Here is a 20224-nt window from a genome sequence, read left to right as displayed (position 1 = left end):
TCAGAAACAGTAAATTACCATTGTCATCTTCAAATTCGTTTGGTTGTTTCATGTTTTTTTTTTAAATTGTACGTAAAATTGGCACTTTGTGAGATTCCGATCGAAATATCATCGTGTATTAGGTGGGGTTTTCAGCATATTGAATCATCTCTACCTTTGGCAGTGTTAGAATTGTATATGGATTGTTACTAGCATATTCTAGTAAACATCTTTTGAATGTTCCAAATAGATTTTGATAATTTCATTCGTACTTCAACATAAATTATGTGTAAAGCATTATAATGAAATGGGCTGAAACAAAACTTTTCGTATTCTTTGCGAATTTTTTTTTTCCATTTCATATTCTAATTAATCAGTACCATCCAAACCAATATCAATATTCCAAAATAAATGCGCCGAAATTGACACCGTTAATGCATAATCATGGAGATATTGAATATCTCAAAATTTGCAGATAATATTCGATAGAGATATTGATGATATCTAAAATATAAATGTGTGTAATTTATTGAAGAGCTTTGTATAGCCGAAAAAACTTAAACAATCAGGTTCTTGTTGGGCAATGAAGTTGCTAGATAGAGTACATATGGGTCACCTTGCCTAGATGTTCATTAGTTGTATTTAAGTTCAATGTCCCATTGTCTACTGGAAATGTGTTAAGATATGATATCTATTATATGATATCATTATTTCCTGGTTTCGTTACGGTGTATCAATCTGATTTATTCATTGTGTTATATTTTTCATTTTTATTTCGTTTACGACGGACGTGATATGTCATGAGCATCACGGTAGATGTTTCTAGAAAGGCAGATGACCCTTAACCTACAATCCTGGTCCATGCTTCCTTCTTTTAATGAAGTCCCAGTTGCTCATTTATTTGTTGTTTCTGTGTGCGTGGTTTTTTTTTTTTTTTTTTTTTTTTGTTATTTCACGTACTTTACTGTGTGTATTTTTATCTTGGTTCCGTTGATTTCCCTTCTATATTGTTAATATTGTATACAAAAATGTTTCATATTATACCACAGAATAATGACTCTTGATAAATCATAGAAGTTAATCACATGTCTTTGTTTTGCTATTTAATTCCTGCATAATATAAGGTATATTGTTTGCCTATTTAATCTTTTCTTTTGATTTTGACTCGAATCTTTGTTCTCTTGAAATCTCTTGAATTATTTCTGCCATTTATCATATAAAAATGATGACAATACGAACACTTGTAAATTTAATCACACAATTTCGTGTGTACTTTCTGTAATATTTTCAACAATTCTGATAAACATGTTCACCATTTTCTGTATGTGAAGTATTTTAACAGTTGCAGTATTTCTTTTTTATTAATGTGGCATACAAATGTAAATTTTAATGGTACAGTGATTTCATGTCTTTAAGTGATTTTCATCCTATTTAAAGTAATTTGTTCGTAATTTAAATCGGCTGAAGTAATTTACTATTGACCTACCACAAAATACCGGGAGTGTCCTTGAGAGTAAGCAAAATAGTTAAGAAGTAACTGTTTCACATCATAGCCAAACATGAACTTTTCTATTTTTTTAATTCAGTATTCTATATCTTTTATCTGTTGTAAATTTGTTCCAATAATTATTTTTATATGAATTTTAGGGAAACGAATATGGAGTCTGTTCCATACGTTTTAGTGGAAATTCAATGAGACCAGGATTAGAAAGAATGAATATAAAATAAACACCATCCAAGGAAAACGACTAGACAGCAAAAATAAAAACACACAACAAAGAACATGAAATAACCAACTCACACAACATTAGACACATAAGCAAAGGTGCAACCCAAACTTCACAAAAACTCCTGAGAACATGGACAAGGTGCACCGGTAGGGGAGTCGTCCTCTTTTTTTCCTATAAACTAGGAATATTTATAAAATGTCACGTCCGGTTAGACGAAAAGTTGAAGATACACCTTTATGAGCTCCTTTGGTGAGGCATCCCGAGACTCAAACATTGCTTCAATGTTCGATGAATCTCCTATATGCCAGTCGCTTACTTTGACTGATATAATCCACGCCTCCCGTACTGAAACACCTACTTATCTTGTGTTTTAAATGTAGCCGATCCCTTTATTTCTAATTAATGCGCTATGAAATTGAATTAATCGGGCGCATGTCTTTTCATTTCTGTTTTTTTTTCAAATGTTTTACATGGATATTGAATTAGAGGTTATTATAAAACATGAAAGAGGAAGGGCAACTATTAAAAGAATACAATTCATTTCACATTTTCCATGGAATATGTAAATATGTAATCTCTTGCGAATGATTTCGTGTCGTTTCTAATATATCGAACAAGTTATCTCTCTTGTCATCCCCCGCTGTTTTAAATATTTGTTTTTTACAAGATGTTACATAAAGGAAAGGCGTAAAATTCCAGTTCATATATAGGTTTTTACAATAAACTTTATGCTATGAATAAACAAAAAATGGCATCAGCATCATCTATTAATATTTAATTCGAGTTTGACATTTGAAACAAAAACAGATAAATCACTTTCGGAAGGTAAAGGACTAACGGCGAGTTTATAACTAGCTTCTTAGAATTGCTCTTTTTATAACGAATATTTGTATTTTGATTGGAGTAGGAGTTGCCAAAAGCAATTTGTAAAAATATGACATTGAGCAGCTGCTAAGATGTAAAAATATGAGCAATACATTTTGGTAAATGTCTATGCTCGACAGAACATGCCCTATAATATGTTATTCCTTTATCATATTCGATTTCTAGGTTATGATAAATTTTTTTCGAATTGGCAAAAAAGGAAGGAAGCAAATGGGAGGAATTATTGAAAAAAGTGTAAACCAAAAACACGTCCTGGAGCAGGATAAGGTTACTGTTAGATCTACTTTTCGACAACTCAACGGTCATTTATTAACCACTGAGATCTAGTGGCTTTTTTTGTTTTGTTTGTGTTTTTTTTTTGTTTTTTTTCGTTTTGTTTTTGTTTTTGTTTTTGTTTTTGGTTTGTTTTTGTTTGTTTTTGTTTGTTTTTGGGGGTTTTTTTTTGTTTTATGTTTTGTGTTTTTTGTGTTTTTATTATGTTTGTCTGTTTGGATTTTTGTGGATTTTTTCCATCGTTTTTCTCCTCTTTCTTTGACATATCTGAGGGGAGGTTGCTGCTTTTATACATAAATGGTCAGAATAAAAAATAACTCAGAAATATTCACGGTAAACATTCTATTTGCATCCCGTGTAGCGTAAACATATTTAAATTTATACGCATCAAAAGGTTTGTAGCAGTTGTCCACACACTCTCAAAACTAAATGTATTGAAGTTTGTATAATTTTGTGTTTCCGCCTGTGTGTTTCCTTGTTTTGTCGTTGTCTTGTCATATGTTTTTTTAAAGCAACATCAAGGAAAAGTACAGTAAAGGTGTTTTCAAAAAAAAACTTTAAAGAAAACTTAGAAATGATAGACACCATGCAAAGGTCATACATAAAACTGAACGTTAACGGGAAACCGTGGCTAGGCTTAATTGTGGATAATGAGTCAAAGGATCAGGAAGGTTTTGTCTTTTTAGAACTCTCGTCGAGATACTGATGTTATGTTCGGCTCACCAGAGAAGACAATAAAAGTAATCAGGCCTCCATATTAATAGACCAGCGCATAGTAAAAAGAGGTTTTAATGGCAATTTGCATCACTCCACTGAAACTACAAATCAGCAAGAAAAGCCGATGCGTCAATAAAAGAACAATTCCGATTCGTGACATTCCATTTAGGAGGCCTAAAAAGGAAACAGAGACCGTCTCAATACAAAATGTAGCAAGCAGAACAGTCAGTAACAAACTAGCATGTTTGTTGTTTACAAATATTGTTTACTGTAAAATTCTTCTCAAGTTCAGTGAAATTAGCCAAATTAAGAAACTGTTTTATATTTCTTGACATATTCATTAGCCTACATCAATAAACCGAACACAAAAAACTGTAGCAAGTCATAGACACGGGTCTCGTTCCATATTTCCATATTTTTGTCTTATACTAAGTCTTTTCAACGTCTGTTATAATTTTCTTGGTTTTAATTTTAAATTTCTGGTCAAAGTTTAGGGACTTTCGATGCGGTATTCATATACGCAAAACACGATGTGTCTAATAACGTGATACCTAATGATGATAACCCATTCGTTTTGAACGAAAATGCAAGCCAATTATGAGTGTCAGAACAATTTGTCTTTATATGGAATCAGGCAAAATGGGAAAAATCAGAAACATGCATGCCAAAACACCATCGATCTAACAATGTAATATCACTCAAGTATACTTTCTCTATGTGAAAAGACTATCAATTGATATCTGCATTACTGCCTTTGCTCAGAATTTTTCAATTAAATGTTAGAAAAATGAGTTTTTGACAGAGCTATCTGCCCCTGAAATGTTCATTTTCTGTGCATTTCAATGAAATTATAACTCAATTTACCAAAATGATAAGGAAAATCTTGTTTTTTCCTTAATTCTGATGGTGCAAATATTCAAATTAAACTTACAATGTGGTGGGGTTTTAATACCATGCTTCACCCATTACCTGATTTTTACAGAGACAGACCACTTAATGACATATTTGACAAAACAAACATACACATGCTAAATGTGAAACAAATAGTAAGGTCATATAACAGAGTACGCATAATTTGTCACAGCCTGTTCGGAACGTGAAAAAGTCATTATCTAGTATCATAGTAATAGCATTTTTTAATTGAAAGGATGCTTAAACTCAATTATCTCATTACATGTATGGTTCATACAGTTTTGTCAGAAACCAAGCTTTTTTCACACACAAAAATATTTTTTGTGATATTGCATACTAATTATATCTTTTTTCATGTCCAGTGCATTTCTTTCTTGTTCTATCGCCAGTTGCAATCACTTTACGATATTTGATAATATCTAAAACACCAATTAGTATAGATGGCAACATGTCGATACAAAGGTATTAAGTAGCACTCCAGCAAAGAATCATGCAACTTCTGGAAACTGTGATACACCCAAAAAAAGGGCTACATATTTTTTATTGTTGTTATGACGTTGTTTAATAGGTTTAAATGATGAAATGAAATATGATTCACTCCATTCTGTCTGCTCATAGGAGATAACCCGCATTAAAAATCCAATAGTTTCTTTTGTGTTTAAGTGTTATTAAGTTTTCCCCCTTAATTTTGACTTCTACAATTCATTCTATATAATTTTGTTCTCCTAAGGACACGGTTTTTATGAAAAGCCACATAATATTTCTGTTTACTTAAGCATTGTATATAAAATATCAAACAGGCTTCACAACCATGAATCACATTTTGCCTGATTCTTAGCAGGAGTACTACTTAATATCTTTCTTTTTCTCATTGATATAGAATATAGAATTGTAACTTTATTTTTATGATCTGGAAGTTCATTTACTGTACGATCTGAAAGATAACATAACATAAACATCAATATGAACTACAGCCTGTAGTGACATCAATGAATGAAGAAGCAGGACACCAGATTACTGGAATGGAATAATAGACACCCACTATTATTGATGATTAGTAATAATAGGGGGTTAATGATGTCTTATTTATAAGCTAGAATTTTTATATATAAGATACTATTGTGTAAATTTGTAGAATAAAAATATTCAAATTTGTCTCTGTTGAAACAAAAACTGTTTAGGTCTAAAATTGTTTAGGCGTATTTTTAGGACAAAAATTTTCTCGAGAAGTCACGTTTGCGTTTCCAAAAAGAAATTTAGAATTAATGGTTTTGTTGGGACTAGGTTGTAGAATTAAACAATACGTCATTTTCCTGTTCTCGTCTTTGAGAAGGATTACAACTTTTTTCTGAAATTTGGAACTATTCGCACTGAGACCACAAAATTAGTTTCCGAGACAGGTATAAACTTCATCGTGCCTCATTATGCGAATAGGTTATGCTTTAACTCCTTGGATCAGTGTTTTAATGGTTTGTGTAGATATGGTAGATCTTTCAAAGTCAAATTTAAATTTTGTAAAATTTAAGAGTTTTGTTAAACATGTGATGGATTGCAGGAAGATTGTTGGTCTTGGATTAACTTTAGTGTATGACAATGAAGTTGTCTTCACGGGTGGATTTGGTGAAGCTAATATTGAAAGACATGTGCCAGTGGACAAAAATTCAAAGTTTGCAATCGGATCGTTGACGAAAGCGTTTACCAGCGCAATCATTGCGAAAGTTCTTAGCGAACAAAAGAGGTAAGATTACCTTGCAAATATTTGTTTTATTAATATTATTATTATTATTATCATTTTTATCATTATTATTATTATTATTATTATTATTATTATCATTATCATAATTTTATGGCATGTTTTGTTTATTATTATTATTATTATTTCCTTTTCTTTATTACATTATCCGTATAAAAAATGAAGGTTTCGTACGATTGTGTTTATATCAAGCATATCAGAATAGTCAAACCGACTTACACCTTAATTCTACAAACTTGTTACTTTAAGGAGTATTTTACATGTATGTCGGTGATGCTGAGCACCCTTGCAGTTGCCAGTTTGTTGTTAGAGCTCGAGTCAGTTTATAAATATCTACTGCATTATACCTCCACAAACAAAATTTTAGGTACTATAGGAATCACCATATATATGGACAATGGATATGGTATATGCGTGTTTATCTGTCAGTCTGCCTGTCCGTCTGTCCGTTCGTCTACCCATATTTCCTGTAAGCTCAACTCTTCTTAAACCGCTTGAAGGATTTTAATATAAAAATATTGGAAGGCTTGGCATCATATGTTGATGTGCATCAAACAAATAAGTTTTGTTACATGATCTAAAAGGAACTTTATCCAACTTCAGAGTTTCACATTAAACATTTCACTCCATTTGAAGAGGGGTATGTGTGTGATGCTGTTAGAATAAATATGGAAATAGGAAATGTCTGAACTCCTTGATTGATCTATAGATTGGTACGTCATTTTGCAAATATAGTACCATTCTGTGGGCCATCGTTTTCTTCTTTATAGAATTTGTGGTCTACTTATCAAATCATAAAGAATCGTATTAATACATTGTATTTAACATTCCGGCGTGGTTTTTTTTTTCAAGAAGTAACGTCTCGTCATCAGCATTAAAACCAAATCAGTAAGAAGTTCAGTTTTCCAAAATAGTCAAAACCAAAAATATCGGAAAAGGAAGCAAATTCTAGCACCAATAATTAATATTATCGCTATTTTGTTAAAAATCTCTTTGAACTTGCTATACGATAATTTTCAATTGCACGCAAGTCGAGTGAGAATGAAAATTATCTCTACGTTCTATGTCCTGACGTGACATACAAGCAATAGCGTAGGAATATTTGACGACCCAAAAAACCGTCTGTTTGTTTACTGTGTATGAAATAATGGCTAATCTGTGGTAATATTTTCTTGTCTATAATGGAAAACGATAAATGATAGTACCTTATTCGATTAGAATGAATAAATCCCAAAATTACTTCACAAATTTTAAAAGCGGCCTACATAGTTAACCGACTTTTTTTCAAATGACGTATATCACAGCTGCACAACATACGAGACGCCACGCAGCACGTCGCCGAAAAAAAAGTTCCGAAAGGAAACTTTACAGCGCTAATAAAATTTATATATATATATATTTAGGTCAGGAAAACTGAAAATAAAAGAAAACTAATACTTTACATTTCAGCAAAACAACGATAAACAAATTATTAATTTTTTTTTCAACTCGCGGGAGTTTCTCATGCTTATCTCGAGATAAGCATGAGAAACTCCCTCTCGTTGACAGAATATTAAAAAATCTAATACCACAGTATGCAAATAGAGCTAAATATTGTAGCATGAATATTTTAGAGGGGTTTCAAAATTCGTGCTTCAACAAATTTCGGTACATAATATATGATAGATGTTTATACACGTATGAAGACTGGGTTAGTTAAATAGCACTTAAGCAAAATGTGACTCATGGTTGGAAAGCCTACTTATTTTTTTATTTTAGAAGTTTGTTTAAATGCTTATGTAATAAAAAAAATATAATGTGGCTTTTATATAACCCTTATACAAGATATACATTATATCGAATGTACTGTATAATTCAATATCAAAGGAGATAACTCTGCAATTGACACTAAAATACAATAGAAACTATTGGATTTTCATTGTGAATTATCTCCATAGAAGAGACAGATTGGAATGAATAATTAAACATTTTATCATATAGACATACAATGCAACTTAATAACAAAAATAAAATTTGTAGCTTTCTTAGGATGTATCATATATCATAGAATGTGCATGATTATTACATGGACAACCACATACATTTGTTATACTCAAGGAAACATATGGTCCATCAGCAGTGGTTTCTTAATTCAAAAATACCAAATCATGTAAATACAACAAAGTACCATTTGCAAAATATAAGCCAGTGTGTTAAAATTAAAATAACTCACAAAATGAAGGCTCAAGCAAAAAATAATAATACATAAAACAACTTTTGTATCGATGTAATAATACCATGAGGCCAAGTAAACTAGAACTGTAGATTTTCATCCAACCCTCACAAAAGTATTTTTCATTTTTTTTAATCTTTAGCCACATCAGTTTCAGAAAAGAAACATTATTTTTGTCACCAAGATATGAAAGATTTGTGGGTTATAGTATATCAATATTTAATACTGATGTGAAAAAAATTCCTAATTCGATATTCCCGCCTCATTTTTGTTAATTTTTGTCAATTTTTTAGGGGTGGGAAGGATAAAAATCTACTTTTTAATTTAATTTGCTATGTATGCATCATATCTTCCTGTATATTGCGCTGTCTTGTTTTTATTCCTAATTTCGAAATTCCCGCCCTATTTTTGTTTATTTTTGTCATTTTTTTTATGGGCAGGAGAGGATGTAAATCTACTTTTTAATTGCATTGGCTATGTATGCATCATATTCCAGTTTAGTATAAGTAACTGCATTTTATTACGTTGTCGGTATGTAGATCCTGTCAGTTCTCTGTTATCACGTTTAAGTCATGTACATGTAGTGGGATTACGGTGTCTCTGAACTGTACTCCTATTTTCATTCTTTTGTATTTTTGTATCTTCAAATTCTTCACCCACAATTTTTTTATTATTATTTTTATTTTGTATTTCGGTTAGCGGTTTTTAGTTTTATTTGAGGATTTTTTTTTGTTTTTTTTTCCTCGGAATTTTTGCTACTGTGTGTAATATTCGTAGTGAAAATATTTTTTTTTTTTTTTTTTTTTTTTTTGGTATGATCGTCTTTTTCACGTCGTCAGAATAACGCACAAAGTTTGCATAAAAAGTGCACTATTTTAAAAATAATTACTGACTCACAACTAATTTAAAACCAAATCATTACGGGTATTTATAGCGTTTTTAACAGTACATTGGCATTTAGAATATATTGCTTGAAACCCGCAATTGGTGTTTTGCCATATCTCTACTGAAAGCAACGTGCATGTTAGTTAGAAGAAAGGTTCTCTATGTTCTTCTTTAATGATAGGCTAAACTGAATATGTCAGCTGTTTTAACAGATTACTTCATCAATTAATGTGATCATATATATTCCAAAATTTTATTGTTTTGTTAGAAATATTTTTGCTATGCTTTATGTCAACTGTTTTTCTCATTATTCTGAGGTAAATTTATTTTAAGCACGCTGTTTATATCTGTAGAGATAAAAACAATACGGAAGAATGTTTACCGCAGGGTATCCTTGACTCATATGTCATTAGACACTAGATATGATCTTATATTGTTCTTATTTTATAACGTAGCTATCATTATGATAATCATCTAAAAATTCATATATTTATGATGGTGAAACATATTCCACGTTAAGGCATACATCAAAGAACGGTCATTTCTTTAGGATTGAATGCTGATGGTGTTTAACACTTAGTATTCTTTTAACTTGGAAAGAATAGCCATAATTTTTTTTACATTTGCCGGCTTTTATTGAGCATATATTTATATAAAAATTGAATTTCAATTTTTTTCAGTTTTTACTTTCACTTTTATTACAACAGATCTAGATACACTGCATTCTGTTTATTATACATGTATGTGTCAACTAAAAAAGGGATGTATTTTGAATCCAGAAAAAAATGGAAGATCTTCTGGATACCCTGAATTCAAGATTATTAGAATCAAAATCAGAACAAGATTCGGAAATCAAAAGAATGTAATCCAGGGACAAAGACCAAGCATGGATAACAGACGAACACATCAAAGAACATAAAATAACCACATATAACTCAACGAAAGTAAATAAGCAACTCAGACTCCACTGAAAACTGGGAGCATGACACAGGTGCACCGGTAGGGTAAACCACCTTTGCTTTTCTAGAAACACCCACCGAGTTGCTCATTAAAAAGTCAAGTCTGGTGTAGACGAAACAGAAAACAAAACTATGACACGTAGAACAAATCGGTTCTCACGGTACAGATGGATATACACCGTAAAGATCCGTGACTTCATAATGGCGTCAGTAACATTTCTGTAGTGATTACTTCAATCTAGTAGCAACATAACTCTGTTCCAGAAGCCTAATTGTAAGAAATCTAGAGCGAAACAAAAAGTCTGCGTAGTCACGGCAAGCTGTGGAAAAATGTATGAGTTGTCACGAACATTTAAGACGTCGTTGTTAAAAGCCAAAATATAGTCTAAATATCTGAAGGTGTTATTAAACTTTTCTACCAGATGTTGTTTGGAGGGTCTTTATTTATTCTAGTCTTAAATTGAAATTCGTAACAATAAAGAAATCCCCAATTAGTGGTACACAATTTGTCCCCATGGGAGTTCCAATACTTGACGATAAACAGTATCACCGAAGCGATATTCAAGGTTGTCGAACAGGAATTCGAGTGCTGTAATCATATCAAAAGAATTTTAATTAGCGTAGTTTATATGTTTCCGTTACTAAAGAATGATCTAGTAGAATTTGAACAAGTAGTTGGCAAAGGACCATTGGGTATGATATGAAAATAAATTTCTGAGATTATGTGGAAGTCTAATGTACATGATAGAAAAATCATAACTTTGGACCAATACGAAATATACCACATTAGCCTGTAGTTTATCAAGCACTTCCAGACTTTAAGACTCCAGCTAAAATAGTTAATTCAACTATTTCAATAAGCTTTGTTACAAAAATTTATAGTCAAACATTTTATGGTATCGCACTAGTACATTGTAAGTTAGACAGAAAGTCTGGTTGTAGAGCAATAACTTGAAGAGAAAATACATCTATATTTATAAGGCGCTCTTAATGAAGCTTTGGAAGCCAGTACATGACAGGAATGCTCGGTGCATAACAGGAATCCTACCGGTGCACCTGGTCCATGCTCCCAGTTTTTAGTGGCGTCCGAGCTGCTCATTTGCCTTTGTTAGTTTGTATGTATGATTTTAGTTACTTTATGTTCTTTGTTGTGTATGTCTGTTTTCCATGTCTGGTCTTTGTCCCTGGATTACATTCTTTTGGTTACCGCTATAACCTTGGTTCCCTTGATTACGCTCTCATGCTTCCAGGCACAGCTTGTTTAGAGGTAGCGACGAGTTTGTATAAGTATGTAAAAGGACCTACATTATTGTAAAAAGAACCAAATATAAGTTTTGCTAAGCAACAACAAAATATGCTTTTTAAACAAAAAACTAAATTAGGATAAAAAAAAACAGGGGGGAACCCCCCAAAAAAAATGCCGGTGGATAACTATGTAGGAAATGATATTTCCTATTAGAATTAGTGCACCGGAAATGGATGCACTGGACCTGAAGTGATATTGTCAATTTTCGACAACCTTCTAAAATACTAATAATAGACTAGTGAATGTTAAAACGATCAAAACTATGCATTGATTTAAACCAATTCCCTATCAAACTGGCGAAAGTTAAGACATTTGCTACTTATTTGGCTGTAAAACCATATATTTCTAGGTTTACACTAAAGCATTCAGCCGCCACTGACATTTAAATCATGAACGTATAGTACCATATAAGGTACATTAACGTACATAATAGTCACCTTTTTATTGTTTACAACACAAGTTCGTGGAAGGTCCGTTGGAAATATTGAGTAGCACTCCAGAAAGTAATCGTGCAAAACGTGATTCATGGTTGTAAAGCCTAAATATTTTTTATGTTTCATATTTTATTTAAAATGTAATAGACAACAGAGAAATTAAAATGTGGCTATATGAAACCCTTGTTCTTGGGAGTTAAAATTATATAGAATGTACTGTAGAATTCAAAATTAAGGGAAACAACTCTGTAAATGACATTAAAATATAGTAGAAACTATTTTATTTTCAATGTGGATTATCTGCTAAGAGCAGACAGATTGGAGTGAATAACTATACATTTCATCATATACACCCATAAAGCACTTGATAACAAAAATTAAAATGTGTAGTTTTCTTTGAGTGTATCTCATATTACAGAATTTGCATGATTCTTACAAAGACCACCACATAAGACCTTCCTGTAATAAATGAATAATAAAACCTAGAATTTGCGTCTTATTGCTACTTGGAGTCTTAATTCAGTCTTTCAGGCGGGATGAACTTCGTCATGCAACAAATTAAGTTGTTTCGTTGGGGGTGTTATTCCACTATCAAAAGCAATAAATTTCCTTATTAGGCTTCTAAGTACTAATCAATTTTCATTCATTGAGAATTCTGAATAAGAAAGAAACAACTGAATTCATGTCGCCAATATAACAAGGAAGATATTAATACTGACATCTTTCATGTCAGGGCGTCTAATGATCTCGTAAAGCCGTCAATTTCTGTGTGTCATTTAAAATTAGCAATTAAACAGGGAAGAATTCGTTGTATTAATTTTTTAAGCCCAGATTCTGATTGACTCCTACCACATCTTTTTCCATCTCCTGGTTAATGATTTATTTTCCATCATTCTATAATTATCTTCCTCTTCGATCAAGTGAAAATGCAACTGAATGAGACAAAAAAATGAACTAATATAAAAAAGGTATATTAATACTACAACCTTGATATTTGCAATGTGATGTTCAAGGCACGAGTGATTGATTGATTGATTGATTGATTGATTGATTGATTGGTCATTTTCACCATACCTTATATCATCCTACATGAGATTGACATACACAGAAATAAATTCAAACTCTAATTACACCAGAAGTAAATATATAATATATTTCCAAAGTGACTATTGAAGATTATAGGATAAACTTATATCACTTTACATAGATTCAAAAAGACATGAAAAATATTCATTTAAAATTTCTAGGCAGTTGTTAGGCGTCAAAGTGTTCACAATTTCCAGGATGATCGTTGAAAAAGTCTATTGGCAAGGTTTACTTCCAAAAACTCGTATGGACGACCTTGTCTATTGGAAAGTAGCACTTCACAGTGGATTATCTGGTGACACAAAATATCATTTACTGGTTTTCCACATAAAGGACACGGTCAATTTTTTTCGGTGGATCAACCCACAGTTTAGCAGTTTTCTTGGCAAACTTGAGCCTTCCACTGTTTTTAGCGAATTGCTAAATTAAGTCATTGGGTGCAAATAAAGTTAATTTGAAGAATCGAGTAACGTCACTGTCATTTCGCATTCGTCCTGCTTTATTCAGCCGTTGTCGTATTTTATATCATCCTTCACAAAGTTCCTCCACTTACATTTTTGGAGAGAAACTACCAGTGAATATGTATTCCTTGAGATATATCAATAGAGAGTATGTCGACAAAATATGAATTAGGTCTGGAATTAGGAGCTGGCAAAATCACTATGCGCGACAATTCGCTTGGTTAGAAATTTTGTATCCATTTGATAGAGTTTTTATCTTGAGTATGAACAGCAATTCTGTTAAAATATTTATATATTGCAATAAAAATATGATTCATTTTTGTAAATAAAACAATTCAACAGAGACCAAACAAATATGTAAAATACATTTTATGTTTAAAACCACAGAGTGAATGTGTTGCTTAAGTTTCAAGGGATTTGACATAAAACCAAATGTCTGATCAAATCCCAAGATTTTTGTCTCCATTTATGGATCGGATAAATACGAATTTTATCTTTCAGGTATAACTGGGATACTCCTATACGGCATATCATTGGCGGCGACTTCAAACTTTTCGATGACATCAGGACCGAAAACGTAAATTTTCGTGATTTATTAAGCCACAAAGTTGGTGTTCCAGGTTATTTTGAACCATTATTGGTAGGATTTCCTGAAAACACTACACGTCAAGAATTCATTCGGTAAACATTATGTTTAGAAATGATCCGTTTCTAACCTCTACCAGGTTTTAATACTGTGTATGACGTACGTTGACTTGGCGAACAAAACTTGTTCATAGACAAGCGTTTTAAAGTTAGTCTTTTTTATATTTTAATATAAATTAGTTGCAATGGATTTTAGATTAATTTCCGTCTGTTCTTACGGGGCGCCGAATGGGACTTGATCTTTTTGAAATCAAAATCAACTTTGTGTACACAAAATTGAATTCCGTCACAACAAAATCATTTTGTCGTACAAAACTATGTTACACAGACTTGTTTTATGATCACTTCATGTTGTAATGACGAAATTCATTTTTTTTTTTAGACAAAAAACAATTTTGTGTCACAAAAGTCAATTCTATCTCACAACAGTCAATTATGTGTCACAAAATTCAATTTTGTGAGACAAGTCTCTTTTGTGTCATAAAAGTCAATTTTGTACGCAAATTAGTTTACAGAATCCTTTACGATTTTTTAAGAAGGCCTTTCATTGGATATACATGTAGTAACCGCGGGTCTCGCAGGTTTCTGATTACTTCGAGCAAGGGAATTTCATATGGTTGATGCGCTATTCTGCAAAAGTAATACATTATTATATATTACTTACTTTTGAAGAATAGCAGCTCATCACCCATATGATATGTCCTCGCTCGAAGTAATCTGAAACCTGCGTCTGCGAGACATCAATGAGAAACCTTCTTAACAAAATCGTGATCCATTTGCATATTCAGAGGATTCTGTAAATTAATTTGCATACAAAATTGACTTTTGTGACACAAAGTAGACTTTTGTCTCTCAGAATTGACTTTTGTGACACAAAATTGAAAATGTGTAGTATGTTATAAATTTTGTTAATATAAAATCATTTTTGTTGAACAAAATTCACTTTTGTCTGTACAAAATTGAATTTTGAGTACAAAACCACAAAAGCCCCATTCGGCGCCCCGTAGTTCTCCGCAAATGACCTTGCATTTACAAAACCTAACGTTGGAAAAATCGACACATCGGCCTTAAACCCCTACAATTTGGGTCGTGGGTTAGAGCGTTATATATGTCACATTATGAATGGAATGATAAAAAGGCTTAATTCTATCTAGCTAAATGCAGCGACAGTCACACAAACCGGTTCAGTAAGACCTTTCGAAATTCTCGGACACTACTCAAAACAAACAGGGTTTCACAATGGAATTATCATTCACTTGTTCCCCACTTGGCCAAATTCTTGCATTTTCTAAAGTGGTTGGTTACAGCGTATGGAGTAAATTGCGAACTTCAAACGCTATTTGGGGCTTGATGCTCTATTGATTTTTACTAAAACTCGTCAGAGGGGTATGCGACATTCGCCTTGTCTAATAATCCTTTTGTGTCATATAGAATTATGAATAATGATTCCGTATTTTATGTATATACATGAAGCGAGTATAGTTGGTCGTTTTCCAATGTCTAGAATTAAGTTGTATTCAGATATTCTGTCTGAAAAATTGCCAGCTTGAAACGATTCGACACACAAACGACTCCTTAGTAATAATTGAAACCTTCTTTCAGGCGATTGCAGTACCAACCACCTGTTGCTCCCCTGAGAACAAAGTTTATCTATAGCAATTATTTCTACGCCTTAGCTGGATATGCAGTGGAAAAAATAACAGGAAAATCGTGGGAACAATTGGTACATAAATACCTTTTTAATCCACTGAAAATGAAAAACAGCGGGTTTGTCGACCAAATTAAGTCATTTGACGATTTTGCCTTGGGTTATTCTTATTTAAAGGAGGACCCGGTAAGGTTAAAAGAGGAGTTATTATAGTAAGTATAGTGTACAAAAGACAAGGCTAATGGCGATATTGTATATTTAGTCAGATAAACAAATAACAGATTAAGTATCTCATTTTCTGTTAGGAATCTGTTTTTATTTTCAAATTGGAATATGTACTCTCAAATGTATATGAAGAAAAGCTTACAAATAGTAAAATCTAAAGTGTAAGTGTTTGTGAGAATCAGGCAAAAATGGGAAAAATCAGAAACATGCATGTCAAAACCCCACCGATCGAACAATTTAATATCACTCAAGGATACTTTCTCTATTTTAAAGAAATGAGATTTTTGACAGAGTTATCTCCCCTTGGAAATGTTCATTTTCAGTGCATTTCAATGAAATTGCATCTTAATGGACCAGCATGATATGGAAAACCTTTGTCTGTTTTTCTCCATTCTGATGGTGCAAATAGCCAAATTACTCTATCAAAATTGCGGGGTTTTCACCTACTGTCTGATTCTTACAAGGACTGACACTTAAAAACAGCACTACAATGTTGGCATATCTTTGTAAAAACAAAATTGAATGGGTCGCCATGGCTAATAAAAGAAATTAAATATCGCAAATTTATAAATGTTTTAATAAAGACTGAAATAGAATGCCATAAAGAAAATCCAATAGGTTTAAATTTGATCGGTCGCGACAGATCCAGAGTTATTATAGAAATAAATGCCACGACTCATATGTATATGATAAATCTGGCCTCTGGAGGAAAATCTCAATTTGATTTTTTTTTCATTAAACCCATGTAAGTTCTCTTGATAAAAATATTTACTCTCTTAAAAATTTTAAACCTTTACCTTTCCAGTACATCCTCGCCCTCGGGACCAGCCGGCTCTATATTCTCCACACCTTTAGATATGGGGAACTGGATTCTTTTCCATCTAAATTCCGGAACAGATTCTAATGGTACTCACATTGTGAATAATACAGCTCTGGCAGAAACGTATAAGGGACAAATGGTGACACCGTTCTTTGGGAACCGATTCCAACCACAGTTTCCGGTATCAGATGCAGTGATTTCTTACAATATGGGATGGCTGACGTCTGTGTATAGGGGTAAAATTCTGTCTTGAAATGTTTTCAGAAGTTTTCATCGATTAGGATCCTGAATTATAAACATGGTATAGATTGCAATGATACTGATTAAAAACTGCAGAAGCAATTTAAAGCTTTCGCGGAAGAATGACAATTTCGTTACAATAGACTAGATGTTTTGTCGAAATAAATCAGCGTGCAGGAAGGCGCGTGTTTCTTGTCAGAAGCAGAGACTGTATACTATTCCAGAGCTCCTGAATTAACCCAAAGTTTACGGTGGAGTTCTCGTTTTTGTGTTTTAGCTCTTTTAAATGTTCTCCATCTATTGTCCTTTTCTTGGTTTTTTTTGCATTTTTTTTCTATGGATTTCCACTCGTTTGCTACTTTGTATCTCAATAGGAACTGAAATTTTCATTACTAAGCAGAAAATACAAGCTGACCTAAAACAACTACTACCATTAGTTGCATCAATACTGTGATCGAAGTCGACGTGCTCTTGAATAAGAAAATGTTTTTATGAAGTTTTACATACTATAATTTACTTACACAAATATACAACAAAAGACCATATGATATTATAACGAAACAAAGAAAAAATGCAATTCATATATAATGCTTATATGCACTACTGACCAATACGTCTGGAAGTTACTGTAATTGAAACTGATTGCAAGTTAAAGATATTGCAGAATCAATTCTTATTGTTTTTCAGGTCATAAAAGACTGTGGCATTCCGGGGGTATCGTCGGGTATTCATCCTTGTTATGGCTTTTCCCTCACAAAAACGTCGGTATGTTCGCCTCTATGACAGGTTCAAAGGCAAATAGTAACAGTGATGTCATCAAAGTTATTCTCAGCAGAGCAGCAGACATGCTTCTAGGACTAGATCCTTGGCTCAATAACACAACGGCATGTTCTTTTCCAGAACCGTGGTATAACAAATCTCAGGTTCAATATCCGAAAAAGAAAGCCTTGCCGACAGCGATGTGGAATATTTCTTCTAAAATTCAGGATTATGAAGGGACGTTTTGCAACCCTGCTTTTGGCGCAATCAAGATCTATATATTAGATTCTGAGCTCTTTGTCCGCTATGGGCGATTCGGGAAGATGAAATTATACCCTATTTCAGAAACAGAGTTTGATTTACGTTACATGGGTTCACTGTGGTTCGTTACAAACTCAGACAACAACATTAAACCAATAAGGATCCGGTTTACCGCTAACTTAGATGCTTTGTTTTATCCAATAGATAGAACTTATTCCAATACGTCTTTTTCGAGAAGCTGTTATGACAATGGGACATTAGCACAAATTCAGGGAAATTATAGAAACATTTCTTCCATTATAATACCCACAAGTTACTACCTCGTTTTATTATTTATTCTATATTTTGTGGTTTGCTAGGTTTCGGTTACTTTAAATAAAGAAGGTTTTTATGAAATCATGCATGTGCATTATTGCTAATAAGTTCAGAAACTTTAAATCCTAATAATATCGGCTTTTTCATCCCAGCTTTAAAAAAAAACTGAAAAAGAAGACATTTAGTCTGACAGATGCCAATAGAATGTATCTTTGTAATAAACTGTTTGAAAATTATCATAGAATCATAAACTTAATCAATTCCATGAGCACAATCGTCAAATAACCTTATGTTGCTGTTTATGAATCTTGCAGAGATTGTTAGAATTCCCCATCGACATTTCGAAAATACCGCACTTACAAATAGTGTTGACCGACTGCAGAATAGACGTGGAATCAATGACAAAATTACTTGTGTTCCGAGTTCCCTTTTTTATCCAACCATAGGTTTTATTGTCATTTTATATGTGCATCGATAAAAACTGATGATTGCCCTTATGAAACAAATAAAAGGGTTAAGTTGAAAATTTTCTTTGTACCTACAGTATTTTTTTTAAATCATGAATATCAAGACACGTGTGTTTGGCCCTATAAGATATTTGTATTCTTCATTGTGGACTCGAAAAACACCATATCAAATCAAACCGGAATGGATTATTTTGACTTCATTGCAGCAACTTACTAGTCCTAGTTTGTTTTGGATACATTTCAAAGTGTTGCCAGTAAGTTTAAGGATCGAACATTTCATTAATGAGGGGTGGATAAGAGAGAAAAAAATGAAAGTACAAACAAACAGTATGATGAATTACATCTAAGGACGCAGTGGTGTACTATTATATTGCCCACACCAAGATCTTTGAAATGTACTCAGAAACAAAAAGGGTCTAATTATAATCCCACCACCTGAAGACATTAATTTGCTTCTGTAAAATCACTATCATTCAATTACTATCATTAAAGTTGTTAGGAAAGCACATCTGAAATCATTTCAATAATAATAGAGATAATCAAGTTACTTATTCTGTTTTATAATCAAATGATGAAATTCTCACAGCTAGTCTAATGCACCTTGAAAACTTCGATTTTCAAAGAAAATGGAGGAAAATTATGCAAGAATCTCTATTTAAAATAATTTCAATTCAGGTTTTAGCTGACTTTTCCGTGTTTCTCCCACATAAACAACGTTTGTACCTGATATATCATTGCAGTTTCTATAAAAATTAATTGTTTGCTCATTTTCTTGTCCTTGTTTCTAATACAATTATACAGACAGTTTCCTGAAACGCATGAGATCATCAAACTTTACTCTATTTTAATTGAATATTTCATCAGCTCATGGAAAAACATACATATAAAGGCAAAAGTCCTTCTTAGAACGTCATGAATATATCTTGTACGATGAATTTTCAGTTGTGACAGCATCTTGTAAAAATTATTTACATGCGTGGTATGTACATACGTATGCAATCATGAAATGACTAGATATGAGTGAAATTTATGGTCTAAAAGCTTAAAGTTTTAACCAAAAAGCAAATATTCTTTAGTAAAAAAAAATAATGAAATCAAAGGTTAAAACAAAGAGAAAACAAAGAATTCTGTAAAAGGTAAACAAGCCGAGTTTGGCTTACAGACCAGGTGCACAAAGGGAGGGGGTAAACTTCAGTTACTTTTTAAAACATCAATTGGCTCTTGTAATGATGTAAAGACTGCATCCCAGACA

General features: G+C 32.4%; 1 protein-coding gene across 1 annotated transcript; it reads left to right on the top strand.

Moving 5' to 3' along the window:
* The first annotated feature begins 5920 nt into the window (after positions 1 to 5920).
* Positions 5921 to 18549, top strand: LOC148604903 (uncharacterized). Its single transcript, XM_088547525.1, has 5 exons — positions 5921 to 6234; positions 14094 to 14273; positions 15840 to 16097; positions 16916 to 17166; positions 17858 to 18549. The coding sequence occupies exons 1-5, from the start codon at positions 5921 to 5923 to the stop codon at positions 18547 to 18549; spliced, it is 1695 nt and encodes a 564-aa protein (XP_088403651.1).
* Positions 18550 to 20224: the final 1675 nt, after the last annotated feature.

Source organism: Perna viridis, chromosome 10 (assembly GCF_037379345.1).
Source record: "Perna viridis isolate PV_CMFRI_1.1 ecotype Kerala chromosome 10, ASM3737934v1, whole genome shotgun sequence".
Taxonomy (NCBI): domain Eukaryota; kingdom Metazoa; phylum Mollusca; class Bivalvia; order Mytilida; family Mytilidae; genus Perna; species Perna viridis.
This window is presented reverse-complemented; position numbering and strand designations above follow the sequence as displayed.